The 12439-nt window shown below is 52.5% G+C and overlaps 1 protein-coding gene across 1 annotated transcript in view; it reads right to left on the minus strand.

Moving 5' to 3' along the window:
* ASTN2 (astrotactin 2) overlaps positions 1 to 12439 on the minus strand; it is a 366183-nt gene that overhangs the window by 190067 nt on the left and 163677 nt on the right. The window contains exons 8-10 of the mRNA XM_074161351.1: positions 11834 to 11918; positions 11596 to 11670; positions 11000 to 11137 (exon numbers count right to left, since the gene is read on the minus strand). Coding sequence (XP_074017452.1) covers positions 11000 to 11137; positions 11596 to 11670; positions 11834 to 11918 — 298 coding nt within the window. The remainder of the gene's footprint in view (positions 1 to 10999; positions 11138 to 11595; positions 11671 to 11833; positions 11919 to 12439) is intronic.

Here is a 12439-nt window from a genome sequence, read left to right on the forward strand (position 1 = left end):
CAATGACAAAGCCACGTCCCTGATCAGAGTGTCTTAGCCAAGCCAGAGGTAATCCTACTGAAAAAAGTCCTGATTTTCTAACAAGGAAACCGAGACTGAGAGAGGCAGCAGCCCAGGAGGTGTATGGATGTATGGCTGATGTCCCAACTGTCCCATTAATGCCATCTCCTGCTGCACTTCACTGAGTGAGAAGTTTCATGCACACACATGTAATTAAAATATGATGCACATATCCCTGCTTCAGCCCCAAAAAACAAGGATGAGCACACAGAAACTGTTCCCCTTATGCCGTGGAGGCTGTTCAAGTGGCACAGCCCCCCTGCGCCTGACCCAGAGACCAGGAGGATGGATGCTGCACCCACAGAGGTCGTGCTGGCCCTTCAAACCACCTCAGCTCCCTCTAAACTGCTTCAGCCTTCCCAGCCCAGACCTCCCTCAGGTTTGCCTGCGGTCACATCTGCTAGGGATGATCTGGTCCTACCTCAAGTCCTTGTGGAGCTCCTGTAAGGGCGAGAAGAAGCCAGGTCTCATAACATATTTATGGCTTCCTGGCTCAAATAAGGCAAATACCACACTGCCTCCCCCAGGTCTCCTTTCCCAAGGGGAGATGCAGGATGATAACCAAAGCCATCAACAGCTCTCTACAGGAATGGGGAACACGAGCTGCCTATTCAGAAAGGGCAAGAACTAAGGAGATGGATATCCTGGTCCATCCATAATAGTCTTGCTTTGCAGTGGTGCCCATCCCAACTACTTGGAGCAGGTCTCAGAGAGCTCATTTTAGCCATCAGTAAAACACCAGTCAACATCCTTTGGACCCAAACAGAAGCCAACGACCAACTTACAGGTAAAATGCCCCCATGAAGACTGGCTGAGGGCAGGAGGTGAGCAGAAACCCACAGCTTCCCTGAAAGAAGGCATCGTCACGGAACAAGAGGAGGAAACTCGGTACCACCACTCAACACCTACTAAGTCCCTACACAAGGACATCAGGCATGGCCAGGCTGTGAGCTGGGCCAGCAGCCACTACCAACACTTGCCGAGTTGGCACTCGGCCTCCACAGACACTGCTGCCAGGGAAACCAGCCCAGTGCTACCGAGCTTAAAGGTCATGCTGCAAAATAAGAGCAGGTTTTGAGCTAACAAAAGGTTAATGGCAGATTACGGGCTGTCAGCATGGGCATGTATGGAATAAAAGGTGGGCTGAGAGCAAGAGCCTTGTGGTGGGTTAACTCCATCCATTCCCATGGGGTGTTGAGGGCATCCCCCTGGGGAGGTGGTGCAAAATAGCTGCTCCACCATGTTTACTCAGGTAGATGAGTCCTAACACATGTCAGGGACCTGTTACACAAATACATCATGTCTGGTAGGGAAGGTTATAAGCTGTGTATTTACCCCTTGGACTCTATGGGTCAAGGAGCCCTTATTGAACCACCGACAACTTTATCACTAACCCCAAGCTGTGCCCAGCTCCAGAGGAACCACATTTCAGAGCAAACATCTCCAGCTCTGGCCCATCTGTGTTTGATACGCACTGATTAAAAAAAAAAAAAAAAAAGAAGAAAAAACAGGAAATGTGGACTGAACTGAATAAAGAGACTTCTCACCGCAAAAGCTCAGTGCATATTTACACAGTATCCCGCCTTAATTCTCAGCTGCTTCATTTATGTCATTTTAAGCCCTCCGCAGTAGCAGGGAAGTATTAGCTGGTGTTTAATTGTGTGCTGCTGGGTTCAGCGCAGCTCCCAAGGAGCTGGGCCCCGCAGCAGGGCAGGGGCAGGGCTGGGGTGGATGGATGTGGCGAGGCAGTGACAGGGGGACAGCCCACGGCACAGCCACCAACCGGGAGGGTGAGCACTGGGGGACGCTACCCCAGCCTCAGCCAGTTCTGCCTTACATATAAGGTGAAATAACAGTGGCCGGCACTGAATGACCTGGATATGGGATGCCTGGGACCAACCCCAGCGTGCAACGCCCGGTTGCAGGAGACACGAATATGTTCTCCCTCAAAACTCATCCAGCCATGATACCAACAGATCTGAACCTGCCCTAGATGCAACTGGGGGCTCTTCACCCCCTCACATACCTCTCCTCCAAAGCCTGCTCAATACCAGACACATCCGTTTTCTCCAGAGGAGGAGAACCATGAGCTAGATGGATATGCACAGACCTTGTGGTCCATCAACACCCTCATCCCCATCCCTCCCGCCCAGTCACCTCCAGCCCCGCCAGAGCCCAGCCCCGAGCCCCAGCCCAGCCTGCGACACAGTGCAGCACCGGATCCCCAACTGCACCCATCTGCCTTGTGATAAAAGGCACTTGGTTGCAGCCAATAGCACCTCATTATATCAAAAACACCGCAGGAAATGTCTAGAGCTGAATTGATTATGGCAGAGTAATTCTTCAGGCAGTGAAAGCAGGGCAATTCCCACAGTGGGATTTTTATACTTTTTTTTTGCAAGGCTTCACCTAATTTTCTTGATTCTTTTTTTTTTTTTTTTTTTCCCCCTGCTCGCTCCCCAGCTCTCCTTCCAAACCTCTCCAGCTTTGAGCTGCTCTTTGATTTAGTCCGTCAAAAAAAACCCATTCTGCTTAACGCACTCCAGCTTAGTGCCCAGGAAAGCATCGCCACCCCCCGGCCCCCCCTGGGCTTTAAACATAGAGCAGCAGGAAAAACTCGAGAAAGCTTTTGCTTTTCACTCCGTAGCCAGCAGCCCAATTTGGGGAGAGCGGAAAAAGATGTGGCAGGTACTTATAAACATCTAAATCAGAAAAGGAGGAGCTGAGTAAGCAGGAAATAAACAGATGAAAAGGGGCAACGATGCCAAACCTGGGCAAAGCAGAGACCGAGGGCAGATGATGTGCAGCGGATGCAGGGTCCAGTCCGGCTGCGGCAAAGCACAGAAGGGTTTTCTGAGCCAACGGGCAACGCCAGACAGGGTGCACGGTCTCCTGCTCTCTGCAACACCAATGCTGTCCCTAAACCATGTGCTGAGCTTTTCAGTCCTTCTAACTTCATTTGGAGCTGCTTTTTCTCCTTTGCCTGGAGGTCAGGGGGGCAGGGAGAGCCTGCAGAGCATCTGGAAACTGCCAGGAATGACAAGGACCAGCACGGCACAAGCAAAGTTACTCTGGGAAGTGCTGCACCAATGGCTCCCGAGGCTGGTGGGAGGAACAGAGGGCATTTTGCCCTAATAAATCATCCCAAGAGCCAGAGTGACATCCCAGAGTGAAGCAAACACCCCTGGGACAGCAGCCGTGGCAGCAGGGCACCGTACCGAGTCCACCACAGCTGATGGAAATAGCACCCCGGCCCCGGCTGCTCAGGAGCAGGAGCTGAAACTAATTAACTTCATTTGTCTTCGGAGAGCGTGGCCGTCCCGGTTTGCTGGCCGTGCCAGCGGCTGCCCTGGTGCCCGATGCCAGGGTGAAAGCTGAACAGGAGCCTTTTCCCCTGTTTCTGTCTGGTTTGCGCAGAGCTGCCTTCCCCTTGTCCCTCCATGGCAAGAACAACGTTCCTCTGCAGCACCATGTGCATCCCCCCTTCCCTTCAGCAATTAAACCCCCCCCCCCCCATGAAATAAACCTAGGGGTCCATTTTCTCCAGGAGTCCTCTCCAAGCCTGCAAGGACAGTGTCTTAAAGAGGGACAGAGCTGCCCTGTTCGTGTCCACCTCCATCCCCATCACCTCCTCCTGAGATGGTTTCTCCTCTCCACGCCACCTGTGGAGCCTGTGGCAGATCCCTGGCGCGCTCCCAGGAACGTTTCAGCTCGGCTGGATTTTATGGGGTTTGTCCTCTGGATGAAGTGATCCAACGGTAGTTACAGGAGATAAAAACGAGAAAGGAGGAGCAGACACGGACCACGTCAGGTGAGTTTAAGGCAACTGAGATCTCATCAGAACTGGTTTGTGGATGGTGCCCGCTCTTTCCACTAAGTTGCATTAAGAAACAGCTGAAGAAAAGGTATTAACCTTTTCCCAATGTCACTGCCCCACCCAGGGCCATATCCACCAGTGACACAGCTAAGCTGAAGACAGCTGAACATCCAGGCCATCATCCCACCCTGCCCTGGAGCATCTCGGGGCCTCAAGGACCAAGTTGCTGAGGACAGCCCTGAGAGAGAGGGCAAGGACTCAGAGCATCCTTCCCCAGGCATGCAGGAAATCCTGTCCCTCCTGCCGCTGCCACCGTCCTCGTTCCTCCACTGTCCCTCTCCTGTCCCTAGTGACCCACGAGTGCAGCTCCCAGCCCCAGCCCAGAAGCTGGGCAGCCACACGCTCTCGGTTGGCACCAGGTGAAGGGGATGTGAGTCGGCTTGTTCTGAAATGGGAGAGGGCAGAGCTGACCCCAAATTCTCTGCATTTGCTGGGGCTCAAGTACGTGCACTACAAACCAGCCCCACCAGCCCCTGGCACCACTGTGTCCATCCCGTCCACCCCCAGTGACCTGACCCCTTCCAAAGGCACCGCGGATCCTTTCCCAACACAGGAGAAAGAAGAAGAGGAGGAGGAGGAGGAGGAGCAGAGGTTCCCTGTTCCAAGCCTGGCACAGGTCCCCACCACCCCAGCACCTTGCTGCCACACAGCCACCCCTGTCCAGGCCAGGGGATGAACTGCCTGGTCCCTCTCCTGCCTGCCAACCTTCCAGTCCCCTTCACGGGCAGGAGATGCATACAAAGGCATAAGTAATAAAACTTAAATAGGGAGGAAAAAAAGTGTAATTCGGGAAAAATAGTACAGACAGGCTGTATAAACAGAGAGGCCACTGGGCTACACTTTGAACAGGCAGCTACAAAGCAAGCTCCGGCCAATGCTCAACAGAAAGCAAAGGCAGGGACATAAAAACAAATAACACCATCAAACAGGGATGGGAGAACTCCTTTCACTGAAGAAACCCAAGGTCTGATTTCGCCTCCTTGCATCACCCCTTCTGCTAACGCACCACACATCAGCACAGTATTTTAGAGCCCATTTTGCCCTCCAAACCTTCTATGCTCGCTGCTTGTCCCAGCGCCGCAGGACCCTGCTCCACCAGGGATGGAGCAGGTCGGGTGGTGGATGGATGGATGGATGTCGTGTCCCCAGACGGTTGGGATGGACGCATGGATGTTGTGTCCCCCGGGGGTTGGGTAAACAGTTGGATGTCGTGTCCGCAGGTGGTTGGGTGGATGGGCAAAAAGCTACTGGTAGCAGATCGGGCATCAGGGGCAGCTGCGGAGTCCAACACCAAACCCTACTCTGTGATGGGAGATCCCAGATACACTAAAAGGAATCATTCTGGGTGTGAGACAGCATTTACATATTTGGCAGCTGTCAGAGTTTTTTTTTTAATTGTCTCAATAAATATATCAACAAAATCTGTTCGCTTGTTGGGTTGTTTTTCCCTCCTGGGCTCTGTGGCTCCACGGACGAGAGGAACAGCAATCGCTCAGCTGCCAAACTTGTAGCTGCTGCTGGTGCTTCCTACAATGGATTTGCCTATGAGCCAGGTCCAAATTTACATCCACTACCCCTAAGGGGGTTGATCATTTTCTGTGCAGTTTTTCAGCCCAGCAGCAACACCTCAAAAATGCAGTGAGGTCCCTGCACCCTCCCAGAGGTGCTGGGTGACCCATATTTCAATTCTGACCCACCCTAGATACTCCCTGGGTGATTTCAGCTTGAGTTTGGGATTTTTTTCCCCCACTTCCCTCTCTGCCCCTATTTCCCCATCTCACCACTCCCGTAATTCCTCTCGTTTTGCTGCTCACACCCTTAGGTGGCTGCCATAAGGTTCCATCACCATTTAGTCACCACGTAGCCAAGGGAGACATACCTGACTCTTCTAACCTGCTCTCATAAATCAAAGCGGGAGGCAGGGAGCAGGAAAAATCCCGGTAAGCAGCCAGGATGATGCTGAGTTGACAGATGCAGGGCAGGGGGCTGGTGGCTGCCTCTCTCCAAAGCATCTGTCCTCTCCCTCCAGCGGATGAAGCTAAAGGCTGCTGTTACCCCCGTGTTAAGCACTGCAAGCTGCTTCTTCACCACTTTTTTTGCGAGATGATGGTGTGTTGGGGCGATAAGGAGCCCAGGCTAGAGCGGCAGGGACGTTATCTGCGGGAATGACGGTGTCTCTGCGATGTGCACGGTAACGAATTGCCCACCTTGCAGAAATGAGTAAGTTGTGCCGGGTGATGCAATGATCAATTTGCTCCATCATGTGAAGCCATCCATTCATCATGGGCACCTGCTGATAGCCACTCACCGCCGCTTTGTTGGCACCAAAAAGAGCAAGAACCTCTGCTGGCAGCTTCCGGAAACCCCGAAAACGGGGCTTTTCCTTTTCCCTGACCTCCTGCCTGATGCTCCTTCCAGCATCGAGCACCCAGAAATCACAGACCGCTCTGTTGGGGGAGACAGAAAAGGGGGGAAAAAAGACCAACTTCCCACGGCATCTCCTGCACCAACTGGCAAGAAGAGCAGGCAGGGTGCCCACTCCTGCCCATTCCCCACCAGCATGCTGCCCACAGGGGACCAGCCCAGACCTACTCCTGAGCCTCAGTGGCGCTCATCTGCAGCAGCACCCATTGTCCTGTGCTCCTGCAGACAAGGAACAAGGCTAAGTCATGGGGCAGATGAGCTCTGCTGCTGTGACAGCGTGGCCACGGCAAAGCTGTTTCCCCTCTCCTGGCCCAGATTCCCTTTGCCTTTCTCATCATCCACTTTGCTTTTCATCCTCCTCCACTCCACGGGAGCCTCACGCCACAGCGCTCGGCACCGACTTGCAAAATCACAAGTGTCAAAATCACCGCAAAACCCCTGCAAAAAATCACTGCGAAACCCCTGTAAGCCTGGGGCAGCGGTGGTGGCACGAGGACATAGCAGTGCTGAGCCAGGGAAAGCCACCGGCAGGGAGCAAAAGCCCAGCTCCTGTCCTCCACATGAGATGGGATGCATGTGGGTGCAGAGCCGGGGAGCAGAGCTCTCTGCCGCAGAGAGAACTGAAAATAAAATAACAAACAAATAAAAAAAAAATAAAAAATCGAGTTGATTGCACTTTGGCAAAGAATTCAGAGAGCAAAGGGGCTCACTTGGGAGCAAAACGAAGATGAATCGACAGCAAGTTCAAGAGAATTCATTCTGCTGCTGAACACTTGTCTCTCCGTCAGGACATCTCAAAGGCTTGTCAAGCGAAGGCAAGGATTTTATTTGTTTCTATGGTTGCCATAACGATAGAGCTATATGTCATGTCAGGCGGCAGCTGAGGCTCGTGCCTCTGATTTATAGCTGCTCACCAGAAATTATCAACTTTTCTGCAGAGCAGGTGGCACGATAAACCTGGACCACCAGGCATTTGCCAACGCCGTGCTCTGTCCCCTGGCTTGCCTCCCCTTTTGGTCCCCTGCAGATGGCTGTGCCCCAAGGGATGCCTTTATTATCCCCCACAGGGATGCTCAGTGCTGATGCTGGTGGGACCCAGGGGCTGTGGGTGCAGATCCTCCCCGTGAGCTGCCGACAGGGCAGAGCAGTGTAAGCTGCTGTATTATAGGGATTCCTGGTCCCACAGGACAAGCGGTACCTCCTACAGAGCCAAAAAGAGACAGCAAGGTGTCCAGGGACAGCCAGCAGAAGGATTAAATACCTGTTAGTAATTTGTTTTTAAAAAAAAAAATATGGACTACTGTGTTTAGCACCAGGTTATGGGAGAAACAGAGAAAAGAGAGAGGGATGGGAGCAATAGGGAAAGGAGCACAAAGAGGGGTCTTGAAGACAAGCCAGACAAGGTGGGACAGGGAGGTGTTTCTTGTCCCGGCAGGGGATGTGCCACTGCCCAGCCTGGGACCTGGCTTCCAGCCCAAGCCAGTGGCTTCCCAGCACGGGGAGAGCCCCAAAGTGCTGCTGGGCAATGTCACATCGCTGTTAGTGTGGCTGCCACGATCCCAGACGTGTGACCAACGCGACCATCGTACAGAGGATCAGACTCTGGGGTCGAGGAGGGGATGCTCAATATGGTTACTGATAAATTATCCATATAAGTTTCATTAACTCTAAGCACCCTCGTGCTTAATTTATGATGTACAGCCCTAAAGCCTCCACCACCGAGTTCTGCATGCAAAGATCTGTCCCCGCTCACACCCCAGCACACGTGAGAGCATCCCTGGTGGGATGTTTGCACAGAGACCTTTTGGCTCCTGTCTGTAGGAAGTTTCTCTAACAACTTGGCTGCAGCAGCAGGAGGAGGTTTGGGCCCTTCATTCCCATCCACCAAAGCCCAGCATGGAGCTTGCTACACCCCTGGGTGGTGAAACACCCAGAGAAGCAGCAGCAGGGAGTTGGCATTTCTCCGGAGAGCTGCTGGAAGGCAGAGCCCCACCTCTCCCTTCCGCAGCCTCAAGCATCTTCATAAAAACACAAGGCCACGTTTGAACCTTTAACCCTGGGAGTTGTAAAGACTTCATCACTTGTTTTCTCCAAACCAGGCTTTCTGCAATTTTCTTCCATTAAACTCTTCAAGATGAGTGACCCCGGAGCCAAAAGGTGTCAGACTAATGAAAGGTCTGGAGGAATGCAGCATGCTCGTTATTAAAGACACAGAAGAAAGACAGGACTGAGCTGCCACCACAGCGTTACAAGACAGCAAACAGGGCACTCCGGGTGCGGAGACGTGGCCGTTTTGCAGCTGGTGTAATACAGCCCAGGATCTGCCCCCTGGCACAGGGACATGACGGTATTAGAGCTCGCATGCTGCAGGACCTGCCAGCATGGAGGGACAGCAGTGCCACCACGGCCCCACAGCCGGGGGAACAGGTCTTTCCCCATGCAGAGGGATGGCTGTGTTTGAACATCTACATGATGGACAGCACATGTTCACCTCCGATGGTAGGTCTGATGTTACAGGTCACCATCCAGACATCTGAACCACCGAAACTGCTGTGTTACTGCTCCCTTGAGAAGCTACCAGCACTTGTCTCAGGCCAGAGGGGACAAAGCAAAGAGGCTGCAAGACAAACAGCTCTAAAAGTACCTTTCTACCTGCGTGAAAGCACCCAAGAACCTCCGAGTAGGTTCTCAGAGACAGGCCAACGCGATGCCCGTGAGCACCAACAAGCAACATCCCTTCTCACCGACAGCAGCCCTAGTATTAGCTTCCCCGCACCACCACGCTCCGCTTGGGTGGCATCACCTTGGATTCCACCCACCCCAGGGTGCTCGGGACCCCAAGCAAGCAGCCCGATCCCCCTTTGAGAAGTGTTTTAAGTTCTGACGCAGAAATAATAGATTGCTTTTTGTTCTTCACTGTATCCGTGAAACCTTCCATAATTCAACATCAAATATTTATTATTACGTTTATTAAAGTTTTAATAATTTAACGTCTCCTGTATGTAAGATACAAGCGCCATGAACTCGCCTCCCTTATTCTACCTGGGTCACTCCAATATTTATACCTGGAATTCACAGGCCGGGTTTCATTTACGAGGGGAGCAGGCAACAGCCTCCATGCCAGGACCCCCCCTCCTCCTGCCTGGCGTTCATCCATCCCGAGATTCCTCCACGAGGATCAGAGCCCAGAGACAATGACCGCGCTGGAGTGCAAGCTTCCTTAGACTTCGCTAAGGTACTTTTAATGAAGATGTGAGGAGGCAAGAAAGAAACAGTGTTCTCCTGGTATTCGGGCCTGAAAAATGTTAACATACAACAAGGCGACCCTTCCCCTTCTCAAATGGAAAGCAGTAGTCCGCTGCAGACTAGGAAAACAACGCTCCTAAGAGAGCCAAATTGTGATAGATATGTACCATCCATCTCTTTTTGCGGGAGAGGGAACAAGCACTAATTAGCAGCAAAAACACTCTTGGAAGTGAGGACCTCTTGGCTGCCAGTCCTGGCTTTGCCAGAGGTTTTGCAGGCACTTGCTCCAACCACAGCCCTGCCAAAACTCATGATGACAGGACAGAAGAATAGAAATCCACCATCCCATTGCTCTGGGAAAAGATAAGACAGAAGGGGCTGGGAGATACAAGGATCCTGCTGGTGCCCAGGAATATGATTCACAACACAGACAAGAATTAGCAGGTCAGGAAATTTGTGTCAAGTCAATGGGAGAAGGCAGCAAGAAGGGAGAGAGGGATCACAGAGTCTCCATGGCACCCAACGACCACAGGTTCAAGCTTAATTTAATGGGGGAGAGGGGAATACACGCTGAATACCTTAGGAATTAAACAGTTAAACCCCTTGTAGTTTACAGTTAAACCCTTGTAAACCAGGCAGAGGAGGACAATCACCGCCACTGCTCTCCTCCAAAGCAGAGGCTGCTGCTCCCTTTCCACCTGGGGCACAGAGGACAACCGTTTCACCTGCTTCCTTCTCCAAGGGACCCCCCTTTGCCCACCCATAGCCTGGTCTCCCAGCAAGCAGCCTCTCCTTCCACCAGGGCAATTCCCCTCCTGCAATGCCCTCTTAGGTCCCACTCCTGAACTAGACTGTTATGAGCCCATTTGATTAAAACACAAGCTGGCCAAAATAGGGGAGCCAGAGAAATATCTGTGCCTTTTCTGAATTCCAGGAAGGAAAAAAACCTCTAGTTGTATAAAAAATGGACAAGCAACATGGCCTTTCACCAGGGTCTGACCTTGGCCCTCCATGAGCAGCAGAGAAGACTCTCCAGGGCTGGGTGGATGTGATATATGTATGAGTTTCTGAAACATGACAGCACCTCCATACTGGTAAATGCATCAATTTAAGCTATACAATCTAACATTAGATTTAAGCCACTTTTAAAATTGCCTTGCCACAGATTCATACCAATTTACCTGCCTGGATTGGCAGACTTCAGAGCTATATACACAGGCCTGGCCTACACCCATCAGGACCAAAAAAAGCCTGGAGAGCTATCACATCAGATTTCTTATTGGCAGAAAATTAATCAAACTTATCATCATAGAAATTACTGCATCCTCGATAACAATTTAAAGAGCAGTGTAGTCACTCAAGCGTGAGGAAAACGAGAAATCCGCTTCCTACCTGACATCTGCTGGATCTTCCGTCACCAGAACATCTGTCTTGCAGCTGGCGAGAGGATTGATGGAAAGCTCCACGGGGGGCACCACGAAACTCTTACTGACAGGCAGCCACAAGCCTTGACCCAAACTATAGGTGGACCTGGAATAAGGACAAACGTGTCATGCAAGAACGTAGCGTCCGCAGTGAATGGTGGCCCTCTAATTGCACCTGACCACTTGGAAGGCAGAGGAGTGGTAGCACCGTGGGACAAGTTAGTCATTTGGTCTTGTCCTGAAAGCCAAATGAGAGGAATAGCTAGAGATGTGACAGGCAGAGCATGGGGATGGTTCAAGCTCTTCTTTTTAGTCCAGGAAGACTTTATTGCATGCATGTCCTCGCTTTTGCTGAGCCAGGTCCAGTCATGGGGATGAGAGGGAAACCCTTCCCTGTCTGAGGAATATGGGCAAATCTTTCAGGTCTGTGGAACAGAAATGACACTGGCATCCCCAAGCCAGCAGAAGACAGAGCTGGGACTGACCAAGAGGTAGCGTCTGCTGGGATGTCCTCACCAGCTCTCCCCTCCCAGATGGCCAAGCTGAACACTCCCTTTGACTCACCTGAGGATCTTCTCTGGCGCCTGCTCTCCTGTGACCAGGTCATATCCCCGCTCAAGTGTCGTGTAGGGCCACGGCCTGCGGGACAGAGAGGGAAAGAACATCTGGGGCACATCACACGGCAGGGAAAGCAGCACAGCCCGGTCTTTGGTGCTGGTGATGGCCGGTGGGGAGGAGAACTGGGCTCCTCACCAACGCAGGAGCCCAGAGAGAGCAAATGCACCATCATATCACCACTCACCCTTCGCTGTGTCCCCAGTCGCTGCGCACACACAAGTGGCGATGGACGGGGTCTGGGGCGTAGCCTTCATGGCAGCTGCACTCTCCTAAAGAGAAGAGGGGGAGATGAGACCTCTCTGCCCCAGAGGCACATCAGGAACCGTGGTGTCGGGCCATCCTCCCCATCTCTGTTAGTTCATGGCCATTCCTGGTCCCTGACGTGCATTTGGAGCACTTTGGACTCTTCTGAAACCTCCCGGAGACACAGAGGAGGAGATGAGGAGATGTAGAAAGCTGCAAGAAACCTGTAGCACTTCCGGAGGGGGTTACGTGATGTAGCACCCATGGTAGGTGGGGATGGGATTTCAGGATGCAAAAGGTCTGTCCTTAACCCGTGTTCCTGTGCAGCCCTGCAGCTCCCCTGGCTCAGCAAACCTCTGCCTGATGGCCTCCAAGAACAGTTCATGCTCCCCACAGGATCCAGGCCCTGCCCTGTCCTGCTGAGCCCTGTCCCTGGCAGAGGGGCTGCTCTGGGGCCAGCAGTTCACCCCTCATCAGGGATCGTGACATTGCGTTAGGACAGCCAACGTCCCCCTCCATGGGCACCTCCCAGGTGGGGGAATGCTCC

The sequence above is a fragment of the Numenius arquata genome, chromosome 19 (genome assembly GCF_964106895.1).
Source record: "Numenius arquata chromosome 19, bNumArq3.hap1.1, whole genome shotgun sequence".
In the NCBI taxonomy this organism is placed as follows: Eukaryota; Metazoa; Chordata; class Aves; order Charadriiformes; family Scolopacidae; genus Numenius; species Numenius arquata.